The sequence below is a fragment of the Bufo bufo genome, chromosome 2 (genome assembly GCF_905171765.1).
Source record: "Bufo bufo chromosome 2, aBufBuf1.1, whole genome shotgun sequence".
NCBI lineage: Eukaryota > Metazoa > Chordata > Amphibia > Anura > Bufonidae > Bufo > Bufo bufo.
The window spans coordinates 347,477,160-347,504,310 of NC_053390.1; the positions used below are offsets into that span (position 1 = coordinate 347,477,160).

At 41.4% G+C, this 27,151-nt stretch overlaps 1 protein-coding gene across 1 annotated transcript in view; it reads right to left on the reverse strand.

Moving 5' to 3' along the window:
• LOC120990867 (transmembrane channel-like protein 1) overlaps positions 1 to 27,151 on the reverse strand; it is a 90,554-nt gene that overhangs the window by 16,821 nt on the left and 46,582 nt on the right. Inside the window, exons 8-14 of the mRNA XM_040419750.1 lie at positions 25,816 to 25,922; positions 24,452 to 24,550; positions 24,115 to 24,257; positions 14,511 to 14,655; positions 13,635 to 13,829; positions 4,484 to 4,663; positions 4,233 to 4,385 (exon numbers count right to left, since the gene is read on the reverse strand). Coding sequence (XP_040275684.1) covers positions 4,233 to 4,385; positions 4,484 to 4,663; positions 13,635 to 13,829; positions 14,511 to 14,655; positions 24,115 to 24,257; positions 24,452 to 24,550; positions 25,816 to 25,922 — 1,022 coding nt within the window. The remainder of the gene's footprint in view (positions 1 to 4,232; positions 4,386 to 4,483; positions 4,664 to 13,634; positions 13,830 to 14,510; positions 14,656 to 24,114; positions 24,258 to 24,451; positions 24,551 to 25,815; positions 25,923 to 27,151) is intronic.

The following is a 27,151-nucleotide window of genomic DNA, read 5'->3' on the forward strand; positions in this document are numbered from 1 at the left end:
TGTCAGGAATGGAGTTAGGGTTTTCTCTAGGAGGTGTCCATCTTCCTTCCCTAGTTTCAGGTATCCCTTTCCCTCCTATGCTCGGTGTGGTATCTTCCTCCCACACATGAGCGTGACATTATAATCCTCCAAAACCGTCATTTTTGCTTGATTCAGTACAGCCATGGATCCTATTGCTGCACGGGCTCTCTTTTGAGGTAGCTGACCTCCGCACGACCGTCTCGCAGATCCAGAGACCACAGGTGGTGGTTAACAGGCCTGTCTCAAGCCTAAAGTTGCCCTCCCGGACAGATTCTCTGTGGGAAGTGATAATTTCATTTTGTTTAGGGAGGCACGCAAATTGTATTTTAGGCTATGTCCACACTCATCTGGGGATGAGAATCAGAGATTTGGTGTGGTTATTTTGTTGTTTAAGGGGACACTCAGTCATGGACTTTTTCTCTGCCGACTGGATCGCAGTCTCTCCGGTCAGTGGATGAATTTTTCAAAGCTCTGGGTCTCATTTATGATGACCCGGATCAGACCTCCCTGGCCGAGACCAAGCTGCTTGGCTTTTGTCAGGGAAAGCGTTCTGCTGAGATCTATTGCTCTGAGCTTAGGAGGTGGGCTATGGATACTGAGTGGAACGATCCGGCTCTCCGTAGTCAGTTTTGTCAGGGATTATCAGAGAGGCTGAAGGACACTTTGGCCTTTCATGAGAATCCTGAGTCTCTTGCAGTACGAATTGATAGACGCCTGAGAGAGAGATCTAGGGGCCCCTACTCCCAGAATGTACTATCATATAACATATCATCTTCCTCTGACACTTTGGTTGAAGATAGTCCTGGGTTTATATCTGGGGATGAACCTATGCAGTTAGGGGGAGCTACTCCGGGATCCACTTTTAAGCATTCTGGTCGTAGGAAGGGAGTTTGTTTTTTCTGCAGACAAAAAGAACATTTTATCAATGTATGTCCAAGCATTCAGCCTCAAAAAGAAAAAAAAAAAGGACGTTTAATTCCCATCTGACTCTTGGGGGGGGGGCTGGGAGAATGTGCATTTGAGAATGTGCATTTGTCTTTGCCTGGTAGTACTCGATTTCTCCTGACTGCTGAGGTGGCGCTAGAGTCCAAGACTGTGGGGATTGAGGTGTTTATCGACAGTGGGGCAGGGGTGAACCTGATTGATGCTTAGTTCGTCCGTATGCACGGGTTGTCTCCAAGTGCATTCCAGAAAAACATTTCCATTGTTTATCTCAGATGGTGCATGACATCCGATTAAGAGTGGGTGACTTTCATCAGGAATTCATCTCATTTTTTGTGTTGGAGGGTCTCCCTGCTCCGTTGGTTCTGGGTTTACCGTGGTTAAGCAGGCACAATCCAGCCATCGATTGGCATGCTAGACAGATTCTGGTTTGAGGTGAATATTGCTTTGACAATTCTCTAAATACATCTTTTTCTGCTTTAACCACTAAAACATTACCCTCTTTTATATCTGATTTTGCTGATGTATTTTCTGAAGTGGATGCCAGGATTTAACTCCGCATCGGGAATATGATTGTCCTATCAACCTTATTCCCGGGAGCTAAGTTGCCCAAATCTAGGTTGTCTAGGTTGTATAACCTTCCTGGAACGTAAAAAACTGCCATGAGAGAGTATATTACCAAGAGTTTGGCTAAAGGACACATTAGGTGGCACCATTGGCCATTAAGTTGGCTTTTGAGGAGCGGCACCATTGGTTGGAAGGGGCAATTCATCCGATCACGGTGTTCACAGATCACAAAAATCTGGCTTACCCAAAGTCGGCTAATTGACTGAAACTGAGGCAGGCCAGATGGTCTTTGTTTTTCACCAGATTTAATTTCACAGTCACTTATCGTCCTGGGTTTAAGAACATCAAGGCAGATGCCTTGTCACATAGTTTTCCTGGAGGTGGTGATTTTGAAAATCCAAGTCCGATACTGTTGGAAGGGGTGGTGATATCCGCTCTATACCCTGGCCTAGAGGTGAAGGTGTTAGAGGCTCAGGGAGACGCACCGGAGTCTTGCCCCTCTGGTAAATTATTTGTTCCATCAGAATTGTGTCATAAGGTGTTTGAGGAACATCACTGTACGGTTCTTACGGGACACCCTGGGAGTAGATCCACTGTCGACCTCTTCTCTTATAGATTCTGGTGGCCGGTGTTGCGTAAGTGTGTTGAGGACTATGTGTCGGCCTGTAGTATCTGTGCACGCGCTAAGGTGACACATACTTGACCTCCTGGATCTCTATTTCCGTTGCCCGTCCGGACTCACTTGTCTATGGATTTTATTACTGATCTGCCTAATTCATCTGGAAAGTTATTCTGGTGGTAATTGATCGTTTTAGTAAAATGGTGCACTTTATAGCATTGCCTGGCCTACCTAATGCTAAAACACTTGTGCAAGTGTAAAACTTGTAAAACTTTATGGCATTCCCTCTGACGTGGTCTCGGATCTTGGGACTCAGTTTGTGTCCAGATTCTGGAAGGCGTTCTGTACTCGGCTGGGGGTATAACTGTCTTTTTCTTCTGCTTTTCATCCTCAGACAAATGGACAGAAGGAGCACTCTAATCAGAGTCTGGAGAATTACTTAAGATGTTTTGTCTCTGAGAACCAGGAGGAGTGGTCCTCATTTTAGTCTTTAGCAGAGTTTGCCATAAACAATTGTAGATAGTTTTTTGGGGCATATGGGTTTCACCCGCAATTTGGCACATTCTCTAGTTTGGATACTTACGGTATCCCTGAGGAGGAACGTTTTCCGTCATCATTGTCTTCTGTATGGCGGAAAATTCAAAATAACTTGATGAATATGGGCAACAAGTATAAACGTGTGACTGCCCTTAACAAGAACTCAATAATAACTGCATTAATTCTCTTTGCAGTGAGCTCCTCCTAGTGGTGGCTGCACTAGCCTAAAGGTCTTTAAAATTCAGGAAAACAAAATTCGATCCAGCACTTAAATCAGCAATAAATTGTCAGCTTTATTCTATCTTGAATAAAGAGCCAAACATGAAGTCCTTTCAGTGTCTGATTATGCATTTCTGACAAGCTCAGCGCCCGTAATTATAGCAAATAAATAAACCACCACCATTCTGAACAGACACACATCAATAAAACAGTTGAAAAATGTCATATAGTATAGGAAAGGGGAGGAAGGTTTTCTGGGCTTTTAATATTGATGACCTATCCTCAGGATAGGCCATCAATATCATATCAGCTGTATGAAGGGAAGGTGCCCAGTGCGCGCGTGCCATTTCCCGTCTCTCTTCTTGCTTGCCATGGACATAGCAGCAGCGAACAGGAAGAGAGAAGGGAGCACTGCACGTGCCTTCCCTTCAATCCATCTGATCGGCGGGGTGTCGGGTATTAGACCTCCGCCGATGTGATATTGATGACCTATCCTGAGGATAGGTCATCAATATTAAAAGCCAGGAGAACCCCTTTAAGGTATATCTACTCATATGAACAAACTATAAGTACAAAATAGTTGTTTGTTAAAAAGTACTATTGAAGCAAGAATGTAATGTAAATACAACACTATGGGCCTCGTTTATCAAAACTGTCTAAAAGAAAGATTGTCTTTGTTTCCTATAGCAACCAATCAGAACTTAACTTTCACAACTTTTCATTTCATCAGAGCAGTAAATCTTACTGACCCGCAGTTAATTTACATGTCATTTTTACTGCATAGGGAATGGTGTAAAAAAAACAATGGCTGCTTTGTTTTTTATTTTTTTTCAATTCCACCCTATTAGAATTTTTTTTTCCAGTTTCCACTGCTCTGTATGCAATAATAAAAGGTGCCATTAGGAAGTACAACTTGTCCCGCAAAAAAACTAGGTATGATATGGCTATGTGAACTGAAAAATAAAATAGTTATGACTCCTGGAATGCAGGGAGTAAAAAATAGAGCAAACCACAGAAAATAGCTGTTTCAAGAGGGGGTTAAGCATGCAGAGGGAGTCAAAAATGCATAAGACACACTGCAAGGACTTCATGTCTGGATTTCAATCTGCTGCCCAGAAGCCATGATCGGTTGGTGCCTGTACGAGCGACTGCATCACCCGATGAACAAACGTTTCACTCGTTCATTGGGTGATCGGCGGCACATTCAGACGGGCAGATTGTCGGGAGCAACCATTTGCAGGAACGGTCGTTCCCGATAATCTGCCCGATAATTGGTGCGTCTAAGTGAACAAGCTAAGCATATTGAACTCTTTTAAAATTCACTAACCTGGCCCACCATTGTCTCCCAGCATGGTCCTCTGGGAACATCTGCTGGGTCAACTTGAAAAGGAACACCAGTTGAATTTTCTGAAGAGGATCCATTGAAAAGATTGGCATACCACATTGTCATATTATGTTGCACAATTTTTTCTTCTTGGCGCTAGAAAAGTCACAAAACAAAAAAAAAAAGGTTTTGATAAGCTATGTAGAGAGCAATGTAGTACAGTATAGTATTCTATGAAATATTATGCTTAATACTTTAAGGTTGATTTCATCCATGAGAGCAATGAGGAATGTGTAGAGGTTTCCCAGAAATAAGGCAAATATGCGGCCGAGTTGCCATCTTAGAGCTATACGAGGGTGGTAGTTTTCCAATCCACTGACAACATCGAACATTGTTGGACAAAACATTCCTAACAGAGACATCACAGTGTTCACCTGCCAAAAGAAGGAGCACAAATACTGCTTACTGTCATGATCAGCTTATAATACTACATGCATACAGTCATGTGAAAAAATTAGGACACCCTTTGAAAGCATGTGGTTTTTTGTAACATTTTTAATAAATGGTTATTTCATCTCCGTTTCAACAATACAGAGAGATTAAAGTAATCCAACTAAACAAAGAAAACTGAAGAAAAGTCTTTTCAAGATCTTCTGTAAATGTCATTCTACAAAAATGCCTATTCTAACTGAGGAAAAAGATAGGACACCCTCACATGTATTCCCTCTTAAATTGGCTCAGATCTCACACAGGTATATCACACCAGGTGCACATAATTAGTAGATCGTTACTCTGCATGTTGAATGAGGCTTGCCCTATTTAAACCTCAGACATTTAGTTTGGTGTGCTCCTGACTGTTGAAGTGAGAGTGAGCACCATGGTGAGAGCAAAAGAGCTGTCAGAGGACTTCAGAAAAAAGATTGTAGCAGCCTATGAGTCTGGGAAGGGATTTAAAAAGATCTCAAAAGATTTTGAAATCAGCCATTCCACTGTCCGGAAGATAGTCAACAAGTGGAGGGCTTTCAAAACAACTGCCAACATGCCCAGGACTGGTCGCCCCAGCAAGTTCACCCCAAGAGTAGACCGCAAGATGCTAAAAGAGGTATCCAAAAACCCTAAAGTGTCATCTCGAGAACTACAGCAGGCTCTGGCTACTGTTGATGTAGAAGTACATGCCTCTACAATCAGAAAGAGACTGTACAAGTTTAACTTGCATGGGAGGTGTGCAAGGAGGAAACCTTTGCTTTCCAAGAGAAACATCGAGGCCAGACTGACATTTGCCAGCGATAAAGTTGACAAAGACCAGGACTTCTGGAATAATGTTCTTTGGACAGATGAGTCCAAAATTGAATTATTTGGACACAACAGCAGAGGACATGTTTGGCGTAAACCAAACACAGCATTCCAAGAAAAGAACCTCATACCAACTGTGAAGCATGGAGGTGGAAGTGTCATGGTTTGGGGCTGCTTTGCTGCAGCAGGACCTGGTCAGCTCACCATCATAGAATCCACGATGAATTCTACTGTGTATCAGAAGGTGCTTGAAGAACATGTGAGACCATCAGTTAGAAAATTAAAGCTGAAGCGGAACTGGACCATGCAACATGACAATGACCCAAAACATACTAGTAAATCAACCAAAGATTGGCTGAAAAAGAAGAAATGGAGAGTCCTGGAATGGCCAAGTCAAAGTCCAGATTTGAATCCCATTGAGATGCTGTGGGGTGACTTGAAAAGGGCTGTACGTGCAAGAAACCCCTCAAACATCTCACAGCTGAAAAAGTTCTGCATTGAGGAGTGGGGTAAAATTTCCTCAGACCGATGTCGAAGACTGGTAGATGGCTACAAGAACCGTCTCACTGCAGTTATTTCAGCCAAAGGAGGTAACACTCGCTATTAGGGGCAAGGGTGTCCTATCTTTTTCCTCAGTTAGAATAGGCATTTTTGTAGAATGACATTTACAGAAGATCTTGAAAAGACTTTTCTTCAGTTTTCTTTGTTTAGTCGGATTACTTTAATCTCTCTGTATTGTTGAAACGGAGATGAAATAACCATTTATTAAAAATGTTACAAAAAACCACATGCTTTCAAAGGGTGTCCTAATTTTTTCACATGACTGTATATACCAATAAGTTTATTCTTTGCAAAATGATCTAATCTACTTTCTGCATCAATTCCTCATGGTTCTCAAAATCTCTGCTGTCAATCAATAGGGACTTTCAATTTTTACTCCTAGTTGAAGAACATCTAGCCAGGTAATCTGACGGATATTTCGCCCTATAAGACCTTTCAGTGTTTTTCGCCCTATAAGACACACCTAGGTTTTAGAGGAGGAAAATAAGAAAAAAATATTTTTCATCACACCTCAGCTCAGACCCCTAATGTTAATAAGACCTCAGAACAGACCTCCAATCAGACCTCAGACCAGAACTCCATGTGAATGAACCCAAATCAGACCTCAGTTCAGACCTCAATAAGTCCCCCAATCAGATCTCAGATCAGACCTCCGTGTAAATGACCCATAATCAGACCTCCATAAGTTCCCCAATCAGACCCAAGATCAGACCACCATGTGAATGGCCCCCTATTAAGTCATTAGAATTTTCCCAAAAGATGCACTGACAGTCCCCCCCTTACCCACTATGGGGGGGGGGGGGAGGGAAAAGGTGTGTCTTGTAGGACAAAAAATATGATAGGTGCAGAAATGCAGAAAAAAATTATGAGACCTGTGTCTTTCAAAGATCTGAGCACTTGCATGTCCATCACATCAGCAGGACAGATTTGTATCACCTGAAGTAAACAATGACAGTTTATATTGAATGCAATTAATCAGGGAAAAAACTTCAGTTGGGAAATCCCTTGCTGAACATACAGTCAGGTCCATAAATATTGGGACACCGACACAATTCTAACATTTTTGGCTCTATACACCACCACAATGGATTTGAAATTAAACGAACAAGATATGCTTTAACTGCAGACTGTCAGCTTTAATTTGAGGGTATTTACAGCCAAATCAGGTGAACGGTGTAGGAATTACAACAGTTTGCATATGTGCCTCCCACTTGTTAAGGGACCAAAAGTAATGGGACAATTGGCTTCACAGCTGTTCCATGGCCAGGTGTGTGTTATTCCCTCATTATTCCGATTACAATGAGCAGATAAAAGGTCTAGAGTTCATTTCAAGTGTGCTATTTGCATTTGGAATCTGTTACTGTCAACTCTCAAGATGAGATCCAAAGAGCTGTCACTATCAGTGAAGCAAGCCATCATTAGGCTGAAAAAACAAAACAAACCCATCAGAGAGATAGCAAAAACATTAGTCGTGGCCAAAACAACTGTTTGGAACATTCTTAAAAAGAAAGAACGCACCGGTGAGCTCAGCAACACCAAAAGTCCGGAAGACCACAGAAAACAACTGTGGTGGATGACCGAAGAATTCTTTCCCTGGTGAAGAAAACACCCTTCACAACAGTTGGCCAGATCAAGAAAACTCTCCAGGAGGTAGGTGTATGTGTGTCAACGTCAACAATCAAGAGAAGACTTCACCAGAGTGAATACAGAGGGTTCACCACAAGATGTAAACCATTGGTGAGCCTCAAAAACAGGATAGCCAGATTAGAGTTTGCCAAACGACATCTAAAAAAGCCTTCACAGTTCTAAACCTAAATCCTATGGACAGATGAGACCAAGATCAACTTATACCAGAGTGATGGGAAGAGAAGAGTATGGAGAAGGAAAGGAACTGCTCATGATCCTAAGCATACCACCTTATCAGTGAAGCATGGTGGTGTTAGTGTCATGGCGTGTGCATGTATGGCTGCCAATGGAACTGATTCTCTTGTATTTATTGATGATGTGACTGCTGACAAAATCAGCAGGATGAATTCTGAAGTGTTTCGGGCAATATTATCTGCTCATATTCAGCCAAATGCTTCAGAACTCATTGGACGGCGCTTCACAGTGCAAATGGACAATGACCCAAAGCATACTGCAAAAGCAACCAAAGAATTTTTTAAGGGAAACAAGTGGAATGTTATGCAATGGCCAAGTCAGAGCATCACCAGGGATGAAACCCAGCGTCTGGTGATGCCTATGCGTTCCAGACTTCAGGCTGTAATTGACTGCAAGGATTTGCAACCAAGTATTAAAAAGTGAAAGTTTGATTTATGATTATTATTCTGTCCCATTACTTTCGGTCCCTTAACAAGTGGGAGGCACATATGCAAACTGTTGTAATTCCTACACGGTTCACCTGATTTGGATGTGAATACCCTCAAATTAAAGCTGTCAGTCTGCAGTTAAAGCACATCTTGTTTGTTTCATTTCAAATCCATTGTGGTGGTGTATAGAGCCCAAAAATGTAGAATTGTGTCGATGTCCCAATATTTATGTACCTGACTGTATCAGAATCACACGAGCATAATGCACTTCTAATGAATATCAAAAAAATGAATGTCACTCAGTAAGCATTTTGTCTTACATTTCTACTTTTATAACATGTACAGTGCCCTGGAATTAATGGCAAATTAATACAATAATAATAATAATAATAATAATAATAATAATGATTAAGTCAAAGATATTTATAGTCCATTACAATATACTTTAAAAAGATATGTAAAAAATGAAAAATTATTTTACAAACTGAAAATGTTGTGATCTGTATATTAATTGGATTTGAAGCCATGCAGGAGAAATTAAAGGGGTCATCCAAGAGTAAGACCTGCAGTGGAGAACATACTTACCTGGTCCCACTCGGCTCGGTGTCAGACACTCCCAGGCCTGCTTTTCCTCTCCCTTCTGCATTGAGATCAGCATCCATAGACAGGGGTACACGTGACCACTGCAGCCAATCACAGGCCGCAGCGGTGACCTGCTCCCCTTGCGCCACCACAACTGGTGTCCCCCCATCGATGGATGTTGATCTCAGCACGGCAAGGAGAGGAAGAGCTATCCTGGGAGCTTTAGACACTGAACTCAGCAGTGGGGACCAGGTAAGTATGTTCTCCACTGCTGGTCAGCCACTCTGGAAGGGCTGTCTTACTCATGGATAACCCCTTTAATGGGAACCTGTCACCAGGTTTTAACCCTATAATTCTCACCAGACAGTAGCACACATAAACACCTTTCCAGATGTATGGTTATTTGTGCCCAGTAGCACAGCATACTGTACCTAAATGAAGCTGTAGAAATCTCTCACGCCATAAGGTAAGTGTCAGGCAGGTATGTGCAATCCATAGTGATCTATGATGCTATCAGTTCCTACCTGTCCACAGGTCTACTGTATTTCACTGTACTGTATGATGAGGATAAAAGTACAGTGCAGCAGATCTGCAGTCAGACAGAAACTGACAGTATCAGAAATCATTATGATGCTGTAAATTTGGGTTAGATGAGCTGTGGCTGGTCCAGGAGATGCGGACAACACATGGACCCTTTTTTTCATGGACGGCACACAGTTGACTCACACCGTTCTTAGCCCTGAACTACAGTTGCAAGAAAAAGTATGTGAACCCTTTGGAATGATATGGATTTCTGCACAAATTGGTCATAAAATGTGATCTGACCATCATCTAAGTCACAACAATAGACAATCACAGTCTGCTTAAACTGATAACACAAAAAAAATTAAATGTTACCATGTTTTTATTGAACACACCATGTAAACATTCACAGTGCAGGTGGAAAAAGTATGTGAACCCTTGGATTTCATAACTGGTTGAACCTCTTTTGGCAGCAATAACTTCAACCAAACGTTTCCTGTAGTTGCAGATCAGACGTGCACAACGGTCAGGAGTAATTCTTGACCATTCCTCTTTACAGAACTATTTCAGTTCAGCAATATTCTTGGGATGTCTGGTGTGAATCACTTTCTTAAAGTCATGCCTCAGCATCTCAATCGGGTTGAGGTCAGGACTCTGACTGGGCCATTCCATAAGGCGTATTTTCTTCTGTTTAGGCCATTCTGTTGTTGATTTACTTCTATGCTTTGGATCGTTGTCCTGTTGCAACACCCATCTTCTGTTGGGCTTCAGCTGGTGGACAGATGGCCTTAAGTTCTCCTGCAAAATGTCTTGATAAACTTGGGAATTCATTTTTCCTTCGATAATAGCAATCCGTACAGGCCCTGATGCAGTAAAGTAGCCCCAAACCATGATGCCCCCACAACAATACTTCACAGTTGGGATGAAGTTTTGATGTTGGTGTGCTGTGCCTCTTTTTCTCCACACATAGTGTTGTGTGTTTCTTCCAAACAACTCAACTTTGGTTTCATCTGTCCACAGAATATTTTGCCAGTACTGCTGTGGAACATCCAGGTGCTCTTGTGCAAACTGTAAACGTGCAGCAATGTTTTTTGTGGACAGCAGTGGCTACCTCTGTGGTATCCTCCCATGAAATCCATTCTTGTTTAGTGTTTTACGTATTGTAGATTCGCTATCAGGGGTGTTAGCATATGCCAGAGACTTTTGTAAGTCTTTAGCTGACACTCTAGGATTCTTCTTCACCTCATTGAGCAGTCTGCGCTGTGCTCTTGCAGTCATCTTTACAGGACGGCCACTCCTAGCGAGAGTAGCAGCAGTGCTGAACTTTCTCCATTTATAGACAATTTGTCTTACCATGGACTGATGAACAGCAAGGCTTTTGGAGATACTTTTATAACTCTTTCCAGCTTTATGCAAGTCAACAATTATTAATCGTAGGTCTTCTGAGAGCTCTTTTGTGCTAGGCATCATTCACATCAGGCAATGCTTCTTGTGAAAAGCAGGGCAGCTGTAACCAACATCTCCAATCTCATCTCATTGATTGGACTCCAGTTGGCTGACACCTCACTCCAATTAGCTCTTGGAGATGTCATTAGTCTAGGGGTTCACATAATTTTTCCACCTGCACTGTGAATGTTTACATGGTGTGTTCAATAAAAACATGGTAACATGTAATTCTGTGTGTGTTATTTGTTTAAGCAGACTGTGATTGTCTATTATTGTGACCTAGATGAAGATCAGATTACATTTTATTACCAATTTGTGCAGAAATCCATATCATTCCAAAGGGTTCACATACTTTTTCTTGCAACTGTATTTGCTGGGCATATACATAGTAAAACAAGGTAAAAAGGAATCTGGCAACATGTTTTAAAAACTTCCAATCTTTCTTTGGTCATATTAAAAACACTAATATCCAAGAAAGTACATGGTTATTCCAACGCATTTCGGACAGATAACTATAGTAGGACATGGATGTGTTGCAGGATCCCTTTCTATCTTGGCTTGCTATGCAAAAACCAGAAACAGTGTTATTCACCGCCCCACCGGTATGGCCTGAACATTGTAGCAGCTCAGCGGTGAGCTGGTCTGTGTTTCTACAGATTTTTACTTGATCAAAGCCTATACAGAGTGCCAAAGTCTCCAGCTAAATTAGCACTAATCGAGTCCACCTTTGCTTCTAAAACATCCACAGGCCTCTCCAAATCTGACGCTTGCACTATAGTACAGTGGATCAACACATGCACATTGTGAATTCCCTGATGTGTGGAGAGGATTTATTATCATTCTGCGTATGTGAAGATCCCCCATCTCATTAGATTTGGAGACACCTGTGCATGACATAGAAGACATCATCCAAGTCAATAAAGAAAAAATGGTTCCCAGCTGACACCTCCGAGGTAATTACAATCTAACATTTATATCTTCATTTGATAAGGTATGAGGTGTATGGGGACAAATAGACATAAATTTGGAAAGCTGTTCACATGTGCTACAGCTTGGTAGAAACATTTTATAGGGGTTACACTTGGTGATAGGTTCCCTTTAACCCCCAACGTAATAGTACAACGTAGGCAGAGGTCCTCAGAGGACCTATGCCATACTATTACATCCCTCTGATTGTATGGGCACTGTCAGTAACAAAGGTCCCCAGCTATATTATATTTATATGCCTATTAGGTCATGCCAGGCATGGCCTAAAGGGTCACCATATAATACTGATAATCTATGATGCTTTTGAAATACTATGTATTCCATAGCATTATGCAAGAGAAGTAAAGTCCCTCTCCCCAAAAAACTAATTAAAAAAACTTTCATTCTGAATAATTATCTCACATGTTACATTCAACCTGTGCCATCGTCTTTCCAGGTACTACTCTCACTGCCCACCATATGGCTGACATACTGTGCTGTATCTCTATGATCATTAAACTCTTTTGTATTCATTTGTATTTCTTTTTATGGTCATTTGTCCATTCTTTTTCTTTTATTGAATAAAGATTATGCCATGTGAAAACAATACTGCACCACACAATCTCCACATTGTACAGTACCGTATTACACCGCTAATAGAGCTCTATGGAACAATACTGTACATCTGTAGGCCTCGAACGTTCTGTCAGAATAGATGGGAAGACTAGCTGGGGACAAATAGTCACAAGATAGTGGGGTCCGTCTCTTGCACTGGTGATGGATGTGGCACTGTCGTCATGGTTTACTATATAAACCATTATGACAATGTGAACAAGGCCTAATACATGGCTCTGTACATGTGTGAACACAACTCCACCATGTGCATAACCATGAATTATGTTAACTGTGCTCTCTGCAGTCTGTAGATGAAGAGATTTGCTTTTTTATCTGCTTAATTGTTGGGCTGTCTCTTCCACTAGGAGTAGGGTGCTGCTCCTCCTGCAGGTGGTATGTTGTATTGGCTCTCATCACAGTACAGTCCTGCACCAACTAAGAGTATGGATTCACTTCAATGAGGCTAATGGAAAGTAACCTTGTTTCTCTTTCATCATAAATAGAGATGAGCAACGTTCTCTAAAATTCGATTCCGATGCTTCACCGAATTTTAGAAAAAAATTTGCTTTGTGTCGAATTACTTTGTCACGAAGCGCATTTTTTTGTAAATATCGGGTACAATGACAGGGAACAATGATTGCGCCGCCCCCGTCACTGAACCCCTCAGATGCTGCGTTCATCGCTGATTATGGCATCTGAGATCAATAATAAATCATTTTACTGTTTGCTAATTTTAAAAAAAGGCCTTTTTCCAGCATGAAATCTCGCTTGGCGTGTGATGATATCATCACGTCGGCCGGTGTGGTGACATCATACGTTGCCACATTTGAAATTTCACACGGGGTCTTCCACCAAGATGGCCGCAGAGGCTTCTACACGCTCAAATGGATGAGATAAGTATGATATTTTTTATTTTTACCGCCATTTTAGGGAAAATCAATTCACAAGGAACACGAAGCACAAGGAAATTCGGCTTTGCGGCGAATCTAATTTTTCCTAAAATTTGTATCGAAGTCCACTTTGTGATCTTCGATTCACTCAACACTAATGATAAGCATCCTATCTGAGACTAGGAAAATCTTCATATAGGACATTTCAAAAAGATACTAACTTCATTACGTTCCCACCAACCATACTTTTCCAGACCTTCTAAAGCAAATTGCTGGGATCTACGCACAACAAAATAAATTAGATAACCACTTCCAGCCAGTGTACACAGAACTAGGAAGTTTGCAAGCACCCGGAGAAATCGGACCAAATGAATGTTTTCCTCTTTCCTGTTTTCTTGTTCTTCTAGAATTGATTCCTGTAGAATAATTAAATTGTAAGTAAAATCCTTGTTCTAAATTTATAACAAAAATATTATTTTTTCTGTAAAATTAAATTATGGCAAAGATATTGTAGATTTTTTTACACTACAAATCAGAAAAAAGAGCAAAAACACAATATAACTGTATCAGAAGTAGAGGTAAGTTTTGTTAAGCTGTTGAGAGGTAGTCGTATCCACTGAAAACAGTGACAATACAAAGAGGAAGATACACACCGCATCTCAAAAAAGGTAAATTTTTTTCAAAAATAAATGTATTTGACAAAATCATTAAATTTCCAGTTTCTAATACATTAGCTGGCCATAATACCTATGCATTATGATTCATATTTTTACTCATCAACATAACGCTCTAGAAAGGTTAAGTCTCATACATATTTCATACCTCTAATGACCATAGCAGAACTACAGATGTAGTACAGATGTCACATGGTTAGCACTCCTTTTTTCTGAGATTTCTGAGTTTGGGTATCTAATCTAAGCAAACACCTTCAATTGCTTTTTAATGGCTTTTGTCTCAAGATAATGAAATGAGTTAAGAAATTTGAGTCAACAGCGGGAGTGCTAACCATGGTACATCTGTAATATACACAGTAAAAAAGCAAATTGCCTGGATGAGATTGATTGGATTTAGCACAAAAACAGCAATTATTTTCTTACTTTAAAACTTGTTGTAATAGATGCAAATTTATTGTCCGCTGTTTCAGGGTTTCCAATGAGAAAATCCCAGCTCGTATACATTTTCCAACTAAAATTAAAGCTGTTGTCATCTCCTCCACCATCGTCATTAGCATTCTTGGCCATTCTTAAAAAAAATATATTTAGGATTGGAAAATTATAGTTTCTTTTATTCAAACAAGAACAGAAGAGAGGTACAAATAGCTGGTACACGGTACAGCAACAATAATTGCATATATTTTCAAATAATGAAGCATAAATAGCGCATGTAGAGACAAGGAGAACAAAACACTTCAGCAGTGATACATTTCTAATCATCAAAATTAGTTAATAAAAATTGTAGGCAACAACAATGTAAAGGACGTGGCCTCAAGGCAAGGGGTACAAGGAGAGAGGGATCAATAAACAGGTCTATAAGCCAGGGAGAAATGTCTTCAACTCCTAAACTTAGTGGGCAGTCAAAACTATTTGTATTTGTATTGCCTAAAATGTTATATTTCTTTGTTAGCTCAAAAATACTCCTATGTCCAGATATTACATATTAGTTCTGGTGCCCCCAGGTGTTTGTTTGATTCCCTATAAGAATATGTTGAGTGCTGGTGAAAAGAAACCGCTTGTGACTTTGTTATCCGACTGAGTTATGTGACTGAGTTACATTATGCTGCCTACGTACAAGATTGCGTTGAAAGCCTTAGGCTATTGAGCATGTGCGTCCATTAGATGATCTGCAGGGCATTTTTTTCTCCAGCATCTCCTAGACAGGGGCGGAATGGCCAGACACTCTACAGGGAAACTTCCCGGTGGGCTGATGCCCATGGGGTCAATAAAGCCCTCCTTTTGGCCAACTAGTGTCAGTCTTTAGGGATGTATTTTGTGCTGTAGGGGCAGTATATTGAGGTGTACTGTGGTATTTGGCTCAGCGGGGGTGGTATAATGTGCTGCAATATGGTAATGCTGTCATTGGACCTGACTACAAAATGGGCACTTTTAGTTTTTTCCAGGGCCACTTTACAATCCCAGTCCACCCCTGCTCCTAGATAACTGTGTGAGCATTCTAGGTGTGACGCCAGGTGTGACTCTGACATGTTCAGGATGGCTGCATCTCAGCAGAATATAAACGCTGTGTCTTTGGCTTCAGTGAGCTCAGTGGAGGGCTCCAATGCAGAAGGTGATGCCCGTAAGGAACCGTTGTAGCAGTTGGTCCGGCTGCCCAGATTCTGCCTAATGGGTTATATTGTCTCTCTGTCTCACCCTCTGTCTCTTCTCCTTTGTCGGTTGGGGGTGGGGTGGGGCAGGCTAAGGATCTGTTAGTCATCCTCCTGTTTTGCAGTCTGGTTTGGTTGGGCAGAATAATGTGTTTTCTCTGTTTGTTGGGGGAGGGGAAGTGCCAGTTCTTGAACCAGTGCAGGTCCCTGGCCATGGAATCCCCTATGGGTGCTTGGGTGGGAATGGGCAATCAGGGTGTTCCTGTTGAAGTGATAGTGTGTAAGGGAGAAAATATGGAAGGATGAATGTGAAGGTGCTCTCTTTGCTTTCTTTGGAGAAGTTTAATTTGGACAGGACCAAGCTGAGTGATTACAAAGAACGAATATAAGGAGAAGCAGAGGTATTGGCTGCAAGCTCCAATTGGCTGCAAGCTTTAACCATACTGGCCAGTGTGATTGGCAAGAAGACACTACAACATTGTTCAACTCTGTTCTGCTACCTTGACTCAAGTGGGGAGACTTGTGTGTGCACAGCATGGCTTCACTATGGAAAACAATTTTGTCAAAGGAAGGCGGTGAGACTAAAGATTAAAAATTTGATTTGGCTGCATTACCGAATTTCACAAAGAAATTTGATTCATAACTAATTACTTCTTCACAAAGCGAATTCCATTGTATGTAGCGGGCACAATGACGGTAAACAGAGATTGCACCGCCCCATCACTGAACCCCTCAGATGCCTCGTTCATTGCTGAACGCGGCATCTGAGATTTACGTTAAGGCCTTTCAGGGCCTAAAAAAAAAACATACTCACCTTATCTATTAAATCGTGGAGAGGCCGTCTGGCCGGGCACGGTGACGTCACCCCGCATAAGATTTTGAGCAGTTTCTGCAATAAAGATGGCCCAGACAGCCTCTTCGCGCACAAATGGATGAGGTAAGTATGTTTTGGGGGTTTTTACCGCTATTCCAGAAAAAATTGATTTGTTACCACGAAGCTCAAGGAAATTTGGCTTCGCAGCGCAAATTTTCCTGAAATTCGAATCAAAATCCACTAGCTGGGACCCTAAGGACACCAATTTCTTGATGGGCCTTATGATGCAGCGCAGCTGCCCCCACAGCCTTTTCGCTATGGGGCTGGAGGCTCTGCCCATGTGCAGGGAGCCTCTGCCACTTTGAAGGCAATTGTCGCTTCAGGCACAAATGCTCTAATTGTCAAGGGTCCCATAGTTTGTCCAAATGTCTTAAGAAATGAAGCAAAAAACTCTGATGCTGATCAAAAATGAGGAGACTCCAATGTGAGCAGAGAACATGCTGCTTTATCTAAACAGATACCCTCCAGACAGCTTAGTTTTTGGCAGATGGGTTTTGTCCTGACACTCTGTTTTTGTCCTTTAATTTGAAGTCAACTAGGTTGCATCCACAGGTCGTTTCTGAGAAATTGGGGAAGGAAGTTGCCTTTAGTCAGATGGTGGGAACTTTTTAAATCCGCCCTGGCTGAATTTTAGGGTTTAGCATTTAGGAGGGTTTCGAAAAACCTATTAAGTTTCGATTAATTCACTATTTATTCTATTAGATTGAGTGCACTGGTGTCATGATCCACAGACTGTTCTATATCCTGCACTTATTTTTTATGTTTTAAGGCTATGTACACCTTTGGGGTCAATTTTTTTTATGATTGCCTATTACTCATTTTGGGCTAAATATCATTTTTTCAATTGGTCTCACTTTCAGTTGGAAAGATTTCAAATGTTGGTGCCAGAACTTGATAACACTTCTTGTTATCAGAGCCTATGGGCAGTGGTTTTTGTGGGGAGGTAGGTTGTGAGCCCCTGTCTAATGCAGCTCTGTTACTGTTGAAATTCTGTATAGGACAACTCTATTTTTATGGGGTTTTCAGGACCGTTATTCAGTGTAGAATTGTAGGTTTGGCTTTTTAGTTTAACTTCTTTGTGTTTCAGGATGTTACTAGACATTTTTTGGTAAGCAAACACTAAAAGGCTATGGTAATGTGGCAAGGACTCTGGATAGCAGTTGGTCTGATTCCTTCATTGGTTGCCTGGTTTATGTGCAGGGATGGTTTTGAGTGCTGATTGTTTCAGAATGTGTTTGTTTTGGCTCTTTGGAGGGCCTTTCAGATTGGGGAGTTGGTTTGTGAATCCAGAATTAAATCAGGGGGGTTTCAGACAGGAGATGTTGAATGTTTACCTGATAAAAATGTGTGTCATGTTCGTTGTTCTAAGATGGTTCAGACAAAAAGGGGTGTGCCAATCATACTGTATGGGGTGTGTGGCTCTTTAGTTTGCCCAATTATTTGTGTGTGTGTGATTTCTTGCAGGCGAACACTGGACCACTGTTAATTCATGAAGATGGAAAAGTTCTTTCCTTTTTCACTTCAAAGCAGTCTTTCATCATGGGTTACAGTGTTTTGGACTGTCTTGTTATGTCCATATATGAGCAGCCACTGAGGCAGCTTGATTGGGATTGTCTGAAAGGGGGGGTCATAAGTATTGGCAGATGAGAGTCTAAGTGCGATCAACTGTCAGGGACGTACCAAGACATACGGACATTCCTGCGACAGGTGGCAGGAGATCTGTGAGACTGGCAACACGTGGTGTGATCTGACATGTTTTCCTTTCGGATCAAATTACGTCTGTGTTGTTTCTGGTGCTTGCCACACATTCTTTCCCCAGGTGTGGCTATTGTGGCCATTTAACCTTCTCTATTTATTTTTGTTTCTCCCACTATGCTATGCAGTTTATAGTTTCTGTTGGACTTGTGGTTAGCTTGTGTTTGGTTCTCGGCTGAGTTCCTGGTGCTACCAAAGCTTCATTGAAAATAACAGTTTCCTTTCCCTTTGTATTTTGTTTATTATTGTTGTGTATTATTGTTTGACATTAGGACTGAGGGAGACTCCTGTTCGTCCTTCCCTTTGGAGGAACAGGTAGACTCAGTCCTGACATTAGTCCTATAGGGTGAGGTAGGATTCTAGGTATCCAGTGTATGAACTTGCCTACCTTTGGGGCCTGTTCATACTGGTAGTCTGTCAGGACCAGAGTGAGGGATTTCTCTAGGAGGTGTCCATCTTCCTTCCCTAGTTTCCAGGCCTTATTCCGGTATCCCCTTTCCTTCCTATGCTCGGTGTGGTGTTTTTCTCCCACACACGAGCATGACATCAACTGTATGTTTGGTTACATTTGTTCTAGCTTTGGATTGTCCATGACCCCAGCACTCCTATTAGCTGTGGGGTGGACTGTTGTCTGTACTTCATTTATTCTAGATTGGACTGTTTTCCCGATATACTGATGATTCATCTTGGCGGGCAAAGACCTGGCTGGGCATTCATTTACCTAGGGAGCTGACCCAGGATATGATTGTGATGTGGTCAGGGATTGTTGCTCGGTGCCATGCCTGATCAGTTGATAGAATGTACAAAGTGGGCATAAGGTTAATAGGGAGGTATCTCATTTCATAAATACGAATGGGTTGTGATTGCTCACTATTGTTAATTGGAGGTCCAGGATAGGGTGTCACCTGAGGGAGGATAAAGGTAATCTGAATAATGTTGGCATGAATCTGTAAAATTTAGGCCAGCAGGAGGGCACTGAGCGCAAGAAAAAAAAGAGTGGCAATACTCACATGCATGAGGAGTTCATGTATGCTCCCTACAGCAGTAGAGAAGTCCTGCAGGACACTTCTAAAACTGTATTTTCTGGAGAAGGAGGCCATCGGAGGTATGATACCCCTGGTTATAGTGGAAATGGAGATTAATAGAATGGTTGTGTTTCCATCAGGATAGGTCGTGAGAACTGGTGTGTAATATGTAGGACCACTGGCATGTTTCTCAACTCCCAAGTCAGCTCATTGCCACTGGGTGATTGGTTTATCTATACTGCCTAATAAGAGGCCTGCCAGATCTCCCTGGTGATATTTATATGTTAGAGTCATGAGAAAAACAAAGTAAGCCCGCTTTGAATTCTATGGGCTTACATATCAAGACATAGTTAAAAAAAAAAAATCTACTCCTTAGAAAGTCTTAAAACTAGGTAACTACAGTATAACCTCAAATGAACAACATCACATGACAGATGCCACTGTTTCATTATTTATTTAACAAAAATGAAGCCAAATTGGAAAAGCCATGTGTGGGAAAAACTACCAATCCAAGGATCAATAGTGTGCACAACCATCTATAGCAGCAATAACTTGAAGTACCGTAATCATTTTCTGCATGACTTTGGTCTCACTGCTAAAGGCACTGCTAAATAATTCTGGAGGAATTCTGCCCCACTCTTCTTTACAATGTTGCTTCAGTTCAGCACTGCGCATTGTGACCAAACGTCTCCACTTTGGTCTTGTCTGTTCAAAGAACATTGTTCCAGAAGTCTTCTGGCTTGTGCCAAGTTCTTTATTAGATAGAAGAGGCTTTCTCCTGGCAACCCTTTCAAACAAGCCTTACTTGTTCAGTCTTTTTATAATCGTACTGACATGAACATTTAAAGGGGTTGTTTCACCTTGCAATTTGAGCACAGGGTGGATCTTTAGCTGTGCACTTTCAGTTCATTCTGGGGGCGGTCACACTTCACTTGATTGATGGCATAGACAGCGCTGTTATCACGCTCACAGCTTGCCTGTGCCCTGCTTGCTCCCCTGGCTGCGAGTGAAAGGGCAAACTATATTACGAAGTTAAAAGCAGGCCGAACAGCCTGATGAAAGCCTAGATCCTGCACATATAATAGGTTAGTGCCCCCATGCCTGGAGCTGCTTTTTCTTGTGTTGAACAGCTACAAAGCTTCTGACATTGCTGAGAGCTGTTCAACACAGTACATAGGAGGTGGCCGGGGCAGGAGGGAGCTAGTGCGCATATGCAGGTATGAGAGCCCGATCCCCTGATCCAGGCCACCATACAAGCCATCGCTGTACTTTCTAATGAGCAGACGCGGCCACGGGTGCTACATTATGTGGCCGTAACACCTGACTGAATGCTCTAAAGGACTATCTAGGAGAGGAGCCAGCTTTGAAACATGAAGTATATTAGTAAGTTGTTTATTATATTGAACATAACTATCATTGTGCCTAGTGAGACAACCCCTTTAACATAATAAATGAGGACTGTAGAGTCTAAGATTTAGCTCTTGGATTTTTTGCAATTTCTCTGAGCGTTTTATGGTTTGACCTTGGGGTAAATTTGCTAGGACATTCATCCTTGGGAAGATTGTCAACGGTCTTGAATGTTTTCCACACATGGCCTTATAAGAGGACATCTGGATGTTCTGGTTCGCCGGGTTCGGTCGAACTTCGCCGAAAAGTTCGAGTTCGTGACCCGAACTTGACCCCGAACCCGAACCCCATTAAAGTCAATCGGGACCCGAACTTTTGGGCACTAAAATGGCTCTAAAAAAGTCCTGGAAAGGGCTAGAGGGCTGCAAAAGGAAGCAAAATGGGGGTAAGAGTAGGACAAGTGCCCTGCAAACAAATGTGGATAGGGAAATAACTTAAAATAACATAAAATACATAGAAATTAAAAATAAATGTTCTAAACCTGAGCACAAGTGACTGACAGTGGCACCTGCCACCCCGCAAACAGAGGATGTGGCAGCAACGCCTCCACGTATTTCACCGTCACCAAGCATTTCCACACTGTCCAATGGAAGCGTTCAGCTGTCCATCTCCCAAACACTGGAGAAAAAGAGAAAGAGGAAGTACCCCCCTAGCCACCCACGATCCCTGGCCCTGAATGCCAGGATTTCAAAATTCCTGGCCTTTGAAATGCTGTCATTCCGTCTGGTGGAGATGGAGACGTATACAGTACGTAGTTCCCAGCCGCCACTACTTTTCCAGGCGAGTCATCCATTCCCTGCACAACCAAGTAGGGGACAAAATCAGGTGTGCACTGCGCAACGCCATCTGTGGCAAGGTCCACATAACCATCAATATGTGGACCAGTAAGCACGGTCAGGGACGTTATATCTCCCTAACAGCACACTGGTTAAATGCAGTGGCAGCTGGGCCTGAGGCGGATAGCAGTTTGGCGCATGTCCTTCCGCCCCCGAGGATTGCAGGGCATTTCTCTTTGCCTCCGCTTCCTCCTCCTCTACCACCTCCTCATCTGCTCAGCGTAACACCTTCACCACCAACTTCAGCACAGCCAGGGGGAAACGACAGCAGGCTGTTTTGAAACACATCTGTTTGGGTGAAAAAACCCACACCGCGCAGGAGTTGTGGACGGGCATGGAACAAGAGACTGATGAGTGGTTGGTGCCACTAAGCCTCAAGCCCGGCCTGGTGGTGTGCAATAATGGGCAAAATCTCGTAGCAGCAGTGGGCCTAGCAGGTTTGATGCACATCCCTTGCCTGGCGCATGTGCTGATTTTGGTGGTGCAGAAATTCCTGAACACCTGGTGGCACACTGCGACATGCGACATGCTGCGACTGCAATGCGACAGTCGCAGAAAAATCAATTTCGAGGGGATTTTTACGACTGTCGCAGTCGCAGCATGTCGCAGTGCGACACAGACTATCATTATAAAAATTGTCACGCGACAAATGTCGTTGTGTAGACCTAGCCTTAGATCATTGCTGATGTGTTTCTTTTATATAGGTGGTCACATTTGCTGATCATTAGTAAATCGAGTGCCTTTGATTAGCAGTACCTGGCTGCTACCTACCCTCATAATTCCTATAGAAGCAGTAAAGGTGTACTTAATTTTTACGCACACCTTCGGCATTTTGGCCTATTTTTTTGTTAAATACAATGTGATTTATCATGTGTTGTTCATGTGAGGTTGTATTTACCTAACTTCAAGACCTTCTAAGGACCATATGTTTTTTTTTTATTATGTCCTATGTATACAAGAGGCTGTTGTGGGCAGTTATTCCAATGTTATTTGGAGTTGTAGTCTTTATTTGAGGAATGGGGGATATGATGGAGGGGAGTGGTGTAGCTGTCCAGCTAAGACCTGTCCTAGGTTGCCATCATAGCTTATATGTTTATACAGCTAGACCTGCCAATAACCTTAATACAGTTTCTATGTTAGTGTGTTAAAGACAAAAGCAGAGTTATTTACAGTGACTTCATGTTTGGATGTCATATAACTGCTATATATATATTGTGTTCACAGAAGCAGAAAAGATAATATGCCTTTAAGATTCATTATATATATGTGAGGTAAGCTCAATGACACATCAGAAACAACAGAAAGCATAGAGTTAAACTGTTGTTGCTGGGCAGGAGTCTACACCAATCACAGTCAGCCTCACAAACAGCAGGAGTCTTGGCCAATCCCAGCCAGCTTCACACACAGCCTGTGTGGGAAATTCCCTAGCAGGAGCTGCTAAAAATTATTATTCACCAGAGAGAGAAGCTGAACAGACATTCACTCCACTAAGAGCTGTATTTTTTGGAAGCAGAGAGGCCAAAATAAGTATTTAAAACAGATATATAATGTTCCTACTGTTAATATAGTGTTTAGAACGGTATACTGAACCAGTTATATGTGTGTTTACTTACAGTTCCACCAATTGCAAACTACAAAGTTCAAAATCCAAATTCAAATTTCATATTGCAATCCAAATTGCATACAACCATACCAGATCATACTCAACCAATCTGCAAATAGTTACTGCTAACTGCATACTGCAAATTGAGACCAAATTCAGCAAGTAGAACTAATACTTAGACCTCAGATATACTTCTCAGAGAGATCATACAGTACTTAAATAACTTAAAGTACAGATACTCAAGAGAGAAATATATCCACCATTTTATGTTGAATGACAAGATTGAACAGTTGAACCACCATCTTATGCATACCGCCATTTTATGATACTTTATTCAGCATGTGTTATGTACATGGACTATCTGCTGCGGAGGCGGCAGTGTTATATATGAAGAAAAGTTGAAGTTAATAAAGAAGTTATTTCAAGCATTTAGTGTGCTCTTTAAACCTATTGTTTCCATAGAACGGCACTAGAGGAATTACAGAGTAACAGACAGTCTGGTTAGACTAAAAAGTCAGAGATATCAAAACTCTTTTAATGCCACAGCGCAAAAGGCACTTCATAGTGCTGTGCCTGCCACAAGTGGTATGAAATTTGAGTGCACAGCCAGAGTGTACTCAGTAACACTCACAGTCAGTGCGTCTCAGACAGAAAACAGACATGAATGGTGCATGGTTCCAGAACTGAGTGAATTGCACTATTATTTAATGTGCCAGTGTGCTATGCGGGTGCACAGTACAGATAGTACATAAATTACTGCTGTATGAATCAGGTCTTAAGCTAAGAAAAACAGTTAAATATGGCATACTTTAATGAACGCATGATTTTGTCCTCTTTTTAAAGAATAGAAACTCAAAACCAAACATGCCAAACCCACTTACGTTCTAATGACAACCATGAAGCTGTATGCAATGGTGCCAATTCCAACTAATAAGTAAGAAAGAGGTAACCTAAACTGCAGCCATCCAATGGTCCTTTGACTATTGTAATAACCATAAAAGAGGACAGAATACTGAGCAAATCCCTGTAAGATGTAAAAAGAGGGTTAAATAAAATGTGCTCACAATGTAAGGAATGATGCATTTCGCCACACTATAATGATATAACATTGCCTGAAAAGGGGTATGATTTGATTCATTGAGAACAAACAGATAAATACAAGGGCCATGTATTCTGAAAAAGCATCTATTCATAAAATTTTATAGGAAAAACACTTACGCTAAAATCATACAGGGTAGCAAAATTCATAGCAGAAGACTGTTCTGCTCTGGGAACAGTTTTTCTTGGAATTGAACCATATGGTTTCCCCATCAATGCCTATAAACAGTGGACATACAAATAAGGAATATGTATTTTCAAAAATTAATGTAGTCTGTACTATCAGGCAAATATCTTACTCTCTGTATGGATGAAGTAAACAAGTTTTAGCACTTATGTTACAACAAATTAAGTTTGTAACTTCGAGAGATCCCTCTTTAGTCACCAAATATAGATGTATTTGTAAATGAAAATTAACACAATCAAACTCAATCTACATAAGACTAAGAAAAGTAATTTATAGATTTTTATGACATAATGAAAAATGCATGATCTAATGCGCCTCAGCATAATTTATATACAGTATTATAGTTTCTATACTTTTTGATCATGCATAAGCGTACTCACCACATCAAGGTGACCTCTTTCAAATGGATCCCTAATCCAAAATGGCGCAGCATCACATGATGACTACTGCAACTGCAACACTGCACCTGCAGAAAGTGCAACCCCTGCTGTCAGACTAAGCCCCCCATGGCACTGGGCAACACCAACCCACAGGCACAGTGCTACAGCAACAGCAACCACTGTGCAGCTCTGCCCTATGTAAACAGATCTAAAAAACTCACCTCTCAATGTGGTCTCAGAAGCTAACTGTTCACATGGGGCAGTGCTGCATGGCGGCTGTCGTTGCTGTGGTGCTATACTTGTGGGTTGGTGCGGCCCAGTGACAGGGGAGGCTTAGCCTGACGGAAAGAGTGTTGCAGGGATGCTGGGTTGCGCCGCCTGCAGATGCTGTTTTGTGCCACTCAAAAGAGGTCACCTTGACATAGTTAGCGGGCTTATGCATTTTGATCAAAAAGTATACAAAATACCTAATGTACTGTTTATACATTATGCTGAGAAGCATTAGATTGATCAATACACAGCATTGATTGATTTCTTGTAGAAATCCTTTGATTGCTGTTTAGTGTTAAAAACAAGTCACAAACTAGAACTTTTAAAGAATGTTGGATACATGCTTAGATGGATTTGGTTTCCATCAGTTTAAGTTTATCTCATTTGCTGCTGCGTTACAATGGATGAATGATGTGTGCGGTTATAACCAATTTAAAACACATAAAGACCAACGAGAAAACTACGGCACTAGAGACAAAGCAAGCTCTGTAACTGACACAATTGAATGAAGAATAAAAAAAAAATTACATATATTTCAGGATTGTTTCTATTCAGCACCCACAAAAGAATGAAGACTGTGAGTATCTACAATTACTCATTAACAGCTAATATATCCAAGATGCAGATAAATCTTTTGAATTCAATACCTCAGGCACCATGACAAGACCAAATGTCAGTCCAAAGAGTATCATGTTAATTCCATACATCCAGCGAAGAAAAATGAAATAAGATGCAACTGAAGAGCCAAAGTGACCTGGTTATAGAAGTATAATATATGATTATGGTTGGCTTAACAGTCATAGATATTAACTTGTTAAAAACATAGTTCATAACTACTTCACAGGTTTCAATTTTGGAAAGTATAGATGCCAAGACCTACGAGAAATTCACAAGTGGTACTCTCCCATTTATAACACCTAAACCTAATCCTTACCCATATATAAAGACATTTCCTGAAACGTGTCCACAGTGAGTTTTAAATGACTGAAATCTGAACTGATAATTGATTTTCTGTATCTCATTGTGACCTAAATAACTAATCAAGCTTGGGTTGAGTATGTGTAACAATCTCTGCTCCAGAAGCCAGGCAAAGACATAGGAGAGGGCATAGCCTCAGAGTTGTGCTGACCTGCTCTTGCTCCTCATATGGAGCAGAGATACAGAAGGGAGCTTGGCTTGAACTCCAATCAGTGAGATCTGCACTCTACTTAAATCGTACCAAGAGAATGTCAGTTATTGTACTTTCAACCTAGTTCCTGTGTGTGCTAGATTACTCTGTGCATTTTGTTAGTACTTTTATTTTTACCCGACTTGTCTACCCAAATTTTCTTTCAATTTTTCTTGCCTGCTACATTGGTTGACCTGGGACTGTTTAGCTTTACCTTTGTCTCTCTTGGTTTTAACATGGCTTGTTTCTGTCATTGCTATCGGAGACTGTTTTGGCAATGATGTCTTACTGCTGTCTATGATCCCATCTAGTATGACTACTCAACCTTTCCATTTTACCTGCTAGCAGGTACATGGTAAATACAAGATTGGATTCCATACCATCTGCAGGGACTCTAGAGGGTTAACTAGTTAGTTTCCTGAGTGGGATCACCCTTATCCGGGCAGCTATTCTGCTTTAGTGTAGTGATAGGGAAGTAGCAAAGCAAGTTTGCCAGCTCTTGTTGAACTGGGTACCTAGTGGCAAGTCTCGTAGTGGATGTGCAGTTTCCTCGACTGGTTATCTGTACAGTATGCCCCTGTAAAATGCCGTTAAAAGGTCTTAACAAACAATACTTATGTATAGTCAGGTCCAGTCTGACCATATAAATAGGCTTTAGCAGGGTAGGTAATGGTGATAGCAAATAATCAAATAAGTTATGGAACAGGCCCACACTAGCAGTTTTTGCAGTATGTTTTTTGACAGACATGACAAAAGTCATAATTCCAAAAAGCAATATTATAAGGAAGATGGACATATGCATTTAGCCAAGCAGA